The sequence below is a fragment of the Mizuhopecten yessoensis genome, unplaced genomic scaffold (assembly GCF_002113885.1).
Source record: "Mizuhopecten yessoensis strain PY_sf001 unplaced genomic scaffold, ASM211388v2 scaffold7763, whole genome shotgun sequence".
Taxonomy (NCBI): domain Eukaryota; kingdom Metazoa; phylum Mollusca; class Bivalvia; order Pectinida; family Pectinidae; genus Mizuhopecten; species Mizuhopecten yessoensis.
The window spans coordinates 304,519-311,215 of NW_018407210.1; the positions used below are offsets into that span (position 1 = coordinate 304,519).

General features: G+C 39.0%; 1 protein-coding gene across 1 annotated transcript in view; it reads left to right on the forward strand.

Annotated features, from left to right (window-relative positions):
• Nucleotides 1-1,918: 1,918 nt before the first annotated feature.
• LOC110454316 overlaps nucleotides 1,919-6,697 on the forward strand; it is a 32,014-nt gene continuing 27,235 nt past the window's right edge. The window contains exons 1-3 of the mRNA XM_021503763.1: nucleotides 1,919-2,073; nucleotides 2,920-3,436; nucleotides 6,331-6,433. Of these exons, the coding sequence (XP_021359438.1) occupies nucleotides 3,013-3,436; nucleotides 6,331-6,433 (527 nt within the window). The 5' untranslated portion in view covers nucleotides 1,919-2,073; nucleotides 2,920-3,012. The remainder of the gene's footprint in view (nucleotides 2,074-2,919; nucleotides 3,437-6,330; nucleotides 6,434-6,697) is intronic.

A 6,697-nucleotide genomic window follows, 5' to 3' on the forward strand; every position in this document is an offset into this window, starting at 1 on the left:
TGTGTACCACTAAGTACTGTTTACCACAGTGATGTCTGTGTACCACTAAGTACTGTATACCACACAGTGATGTCTGTGTACCACTAAGTACTGTTTACCACAGTGATGTATGTGTACCACTAAGTACTGTTTACCACAGTGATGTATGTGTACCACTAAGTACTGTATACCACAGTGATGTCTGTGTACCACTAAGTACTGTATACCACACAGTGATGTCTGTGTACCACTAAGTACTGTTTACCACACAGTGATGTCTGTGTATCAGTAAGTACTGTATACCACACAGTATTGTCTGTGTATCAGTAAGTACTGTATACCACACAGCGATGTAGGTGTATCAGTAAGTACTGTATACCACACAGCGATGTAGGTGTATCAGTAAGTACTGTATACCACACAGCAATGTAAGTGTATCAGTAAGTACTGTATACCACACAGTATTGTCTGTGTATCAGTAAGTACTGTATACCACAGTGATACCACACAGTGATGTCCTCGGATCAGTAAGTACTGTATACCACACAGTATTGTCTGTGTATCAGTAAGTACTGTATACCACACACTGATGTGTCTGTATCAGTAAGTATAGTATACCACGCAGTATTGTCTGTGTATCAGTAAGTACTGTATACCACAGTGATACCACACAGTGATGTCTGTGTATCAGTAAGTACTGTATACCACACACTGATGTGTCTGTATCAGTAAGTATAGTATACCACACAGTGATGTGTGCATGTGTTTAAGTATTTAGCACAAACACCAGATTTATGTTATTTTAACAGACAGTTTTCTGGAGCAAGATATGTTTACGTAAGTGTGAAAGAGTCTTTTGATGGGACCAGCGACGTTATATACGTCTCTGATGGGAACCGAAGTATTCTGCAGGTTGGGCACAACGGCGCATATGGGTAATAATCCTGCATTTGGGTAACATCTTTGTATGTTATGGTTGAATGCACTTCGAATCTACTTTCACTATCCTATATAAAAAAAATCAAAATTTTGTACTTCACTATCTTTATTTAAAATCGCTATTAATATGGTTATTATAAACAATTTTTGGTTGAACGTTTTTTCGTGTTTTGACATTTTCGTGATTTTAGATGTCCCGACTTTTCTAAGGCTTCAAAGGTCGTGAAATACTTTCAAAACCGAAAACTGTTCAACCAAAAGTTGTTTGTAATAACCAATAGATATGGCGATTTTCAATAACGTAAGTGAAGTACAAAATTTTGATTTTTTATATAGGAAAGTGAAAGTAAATTCGAAGTGCATTCAACCATAACATACAAAGATGTTACCCAAATGCAGGATTATTGCCCATATGCGCCTTTGTGCCCAACCTGTTCTGTCCCTTTGCGTAGTTGTAGATCTGCAGATTCTTGACTTGCTTAATCTTGTTTTATACTTGGTAGAACTGTCAGTTTTATCAATGCTACCAGAAGTATATAACATGTATTATACGTCTCTGATGCTACCAATCGGTATCATTTATGTACTGTAGTTTATTCAGCTGTGCACACGTGCATGTTACAACATGAAATGACTCTAATATCTACTTCTATGTTTATACTAATGTAATTGTGCAATTAGCAGAAAACATTTTAAAATAAACATCAATGACTTTGTCCTACTATACCGTATATAAAGTACTGGTACTTACAAGGTCTGCAGACATGGTGCTGGAGCGCTGGTGACATGCAGCGTCCGGATCGAAGATCAGTAATGTGGAGCCAATAAGGCCCTAGTCTGCCTATTGCGTCGTTTGGAATTGTCTATTAAAAAGTAAATTATAGGACAGAGTATAATCACGTGGCATCATCCATGCGCAAAATTGTTCGCTACAGTATGCATATGTCTATATATATATGTGTGGCCTTTTTAAATAATTGAGGTGCATTCGATACAGAATTCGAATGGGCCAATGATCAAGTATCTCAATCGTGGGTGACGCCCGTGACTCTGCATGTATATTGATCGTTACTGCGTTAAACAAAGTAATATTTTACTTCAGTGGGCCTAGCTAAAACTAGTCGTAAGGCATGTTTGGAGTAAAAACGCCAGAAGGTACGTATATATATATGAATAATAAATAAAGACGAACCCAGTAACATGTTGCTATAGACAACATATTTGATATTACGTCATGCTCTTAGAATCAGAGACGTAGAAACCTACCTTTAACATTAAAAGATATACACAAACACTGTATTATTTTAAACACTAATTGCATAAAAAACACATAAAACCAGGTCAGGTATATAAGTTACATACAGATCATATTAACCAGGAACATGTTATATATAAAAATAATAAACTGACCATATAAACCAGGTTACATATAATATACATGTATGTATAAACCATAAGCATGTCATAATGCAAATTATAGATACAAACCATATAAACCCAGTGACATGTTAATTACATACAGACCATATAAACCCAGCGACATGTTAATGACATACAGGCCATATAAACCCAGTGACATTTTTATTACATACAGACCATATAAACCCAGTGACATGTTAATTACATACAGGCCATATAAACCCAGTGACATGTTTATTACATACAGACCATATAAACCCAGTGACATGTTAATTACATACAGGCCATATAAACCCAGTGACATGTTTATTACATACAGACCATATAATCCCAGTGGCATGTTAATTACATACAGACCATATAAACCCAGTGACATGTTAATTACATACAGACCATATAAACCCAGTGACATGTTAATTTCATAAAGACCATATAAACCCAGTAACATGTTAATTACATACAGACCATATAAACCCTGTGACATGTTAATTACTTACATACCACATAAACACAGTGAATTCTTAATTACACTGTATTTTCTTTGTGGCTAGGTTTTGATTCTATTTTTTGTTTTAACTTCAGGTGGATAAAAGGGGACAGAACAAGAAACATTTTAATGACTAGGCTGCAGATGCTAATCTAGGACGAAGTGAAAAAGGAAAGAAAAAAATAAATATGGCGGCTTTGGGGAGGACTAAGGTTCAGAGCTGGGACATAATAAGACACGACCTTATAGAAGAATTTGACACCAGCCCTCTTGTATTTGACCAGGTCCTTGAATGTTCAGAGACATACATGCATACACATGGAGGAAATCTCCCTCCACAGAATGGACAGGAGTATTTTGATAGGCTGGAGGGTAAACTGACAAAGCTGAACATGTTGGATTTTCTGATCACAGTCATGGAGCAGCTAAATGTACACACAGATATGGGGACAGTGTGCCAGGACAAGGTCCTCAGGGGGTACAGGGAAAAACTGGAGGAATGCCAGAGGGCTGAGATGGAAGATGAAGAGGAGAACAAGAACTTTGTTGGTAGGGAAAAGTACATTGACGACATTGTGAAGATGTTTGAGGATGACAGAAATAAGTACAAAGGTATGTGAGATGGTACAAACACAACACCTGTAATCTGCCTAAGTATGTATCACTTATAATTGCTTGTATTTTCTACTGGTATATATGTGTGTCTCACTCACCTGTACAGGTGTGTAGGTGTGGGCTACTCATATGTATTCTATACTAGTGTGTATCTGTGTCTTGCTCACCTGTATTCTGTACAGGTGTGTATGTGTGAACCACTCTCCTTTATTAGGTCACCTGAGCAATTGCCTTTCATCTTGTGTCGTCCGTCCACCTGTCCGATCTGGAGGAGTCTAATTGGTAATCATAAGCTCAAGATGGGGATCACAATATAGACTAAAGATGAGGCTGCATGTTCACCCAGGGGGCTGAGATGTGGGGCCATAAGGAGTCACAAAGTGCAAAACTTTCAAAAGACTTCCTCTATGAAACATACAGGTGGATTTTCACCACTTTTCCGCTATGCTTTGATGACGAGGTTCAGAATTTACTCAAAAAGGAGCTGACTTACCCAGGGAGGCTCATAGGGTGTCACTTATTGCAAAACCTGAAACAATCAATTATGTTCATCATCTCCTCAGAAACAGTCTGTCAGATTTTGATGAAACCTGTTTGTAATTATAAGCCCATGGTGGGAATCAGAGTCTATACTCAAGATGAAACTCCCAGGGCCTTCACGTGAACGCCAAAAGTATTCAAATTGACTGAAACTCCAACAATCTTCTTCATCATACTCTGATATGCTAGAATCAAATCCTCTTCCTGAATGGAAAGGTCCAAAGGTGCTTTATCACAGTTGTGACTTTCATTACTCCCAGGTTGCCCATTCCCCACCCTGGGCACAGGCACTACTGTAACAGGAGATGGAAAAATGCACAGCCAGGCCAAAGTTTGAACCGGGGACTCTCTGAACTCTAGACAGACGCTCAATATCATTTTGTAAAAGCCAATTCAGAAAGTTGTTTTCGGTTATCTTTGTTACATCACATTAACAAGTAACAATTAAATTTTAACTCAGTTGACTATTAAGGTCCATGGGTCTTCTTTTCTGTATAGTTGTAATGTGTGCACCTCTTACCTTTAATACATACAGGTGTGGATGTGTGCACCTCTTACCTGTAATACATTCAGGTGTGGATGTGTGCACCTCTTACCTGTAGTACATACAGGTGTGGATGTGTGCACCTCTTACATGTAATACATACAGGTGTGGATGTGTGCACCTTTTACCTTTAATACATACAGGTGTGGATGTGTGCACCTCTTCCCTGTAATATACATACAGGTGTGGATGTGTGCCCCTCTTACCTGTAATACATACAGATGTGGATGTGTACCCCACTCACCTGTAATACATACAGGTGTGGATGTGTGCACCTCTTACCTGTAATACATACAGATGTGGATGTGTACACCACTCACCTGTAATACATACAGGTGTGGATGTGTGCACCTCTTACCTGTAATACATGCAGATGTGGATGTGTGCACCACTCACCTGTAATACATACAGGTGTGGATGTGTGCACCTTTTACCTGTAATACATACAGGTGTGGATGTGTGCACCATGCACTCACCTGTAATGCATTCAGATGTGTATGTTTGTTTGTTTGTTAAGTGGTTTAAAATTCTCTTTGAGAAGTTTGGTTATCCAGCAGACAATGACTGTAATGTTTATTTGTGAACATCTAAACTTTATTCTGTACAGTAATGTATGTGAGCTACAATTACCTGTACTGTTAACATGTGTGTATGTGTGAGCCAATCACATTTATTCTCTGCAGGTGTGTATGTGTGCATGTGGACCATTCACCTGTAATCTGGAGAGGTTTGCATGGTGGACCTCAAACCTGTTTTCTGCTCAGGTGTACATGTGGACCTCTAACCTGTAATCTTGACAGGTGTACATGTGGACCTCAAACCTGTTTTCTGGTCAGGTGTACATGTGGACCTCTAACCTGTAATCTTGACAGGTGTACATGTTGACCTCAAACCTGTAATCTTGACAGGTGTACATGTGGACCTCAAACCTGTTTTCTGGTCAGGTGTACATGTGGACCTCAAACCTGTAATCTTGACAGGTGTACATGTGGACCTCAAACCTGTAATCTTGACAGGTGTGCATGTTGACCTCTAACCAAAGGTCAAGGTCACTAGTTACTATAAATAAAAAAACTGTTTCTATGCAATAAGTCCAGTTTCCTTGGGCCGATCAAACTCAAAACTTCAAACCGAAGCACTTTTCTCATATAGGTATTACTTTGTCAACATCTGCATCCATGTTGGTTGTGTCGCCTGAAACAAGGTTTCCATGCGATAACTCTACATCCCTGGGGTTGATCGAAGTCACCATTAATATTAATAGAATCTATCGCTACTGGTTGTGTAAGATAAAGAAATCTCAACCCGCGGGCTAAGATTTTTTGTCCAGAACGAGGCTTGCCGGGTTCTGGACAAAAAATCTTAGTCTGAGGGTTGAGATTTCTCTATCTTACACAACCAGTAGCGATTGATTATTTTTCTCCCATGTCTAACAGTATTTTAATGTGAAATAAAGGTAAACATGGACCCAAAACACATACAGGCAATTTGTTGATGGATTGTTGACGTGACGTCATTGTATTGTTGAAGTGACGTCATGCCATTGTTATGAATAGGGGAATCCCCCCGTCTCAACCCTAGGGTGGAGACAGATAAATCTAGCACCGGCAAAACGGGAGATAAATCTGTCAGGTGTGGGAGAAAAATAGATCCTGTCTTCATAATCTCATTAGAGTTGCCTGTCCAGGCGACACTTCCACTCCTTTGAAATTCTTGTTTAAGCTGATGAGTCGTGGTAATAATTTGAAAGTAAATTTTTAGTGACATTCTTATGCAGTAGACATGATAAATATTATTTTTTTTCCAGGTGTGTGCATCCGTGGAATGGGAGGCTTAGGTAAAACAACACTGGCTAACCAGATCTGTAGAAAATTGAAAGGTGAATGGAGGGTCGTCAAAGTAGATCTCCGGTAGGTGTTCAATGATATCACTTAAAGATCCCTGTCCCAGTGTATTGTGGTTTTTCCTAAATACAGTATAACCTCCCCTTAATTTCTATTTAAATATAACTGTAGCTCAGTTTGGCCCAAGCACCTCTGTTGACCAGGTAGCTTATTCAGTTAGAGCCATGGTACAGGTACATCAATCTGAAGTCCAGGGTTTGAATCTTTCTGTTGACCGGGTAGCTTATTCAGTTAGAGCCATGGTACAGGTACATCAATCTGAAGTCCAGG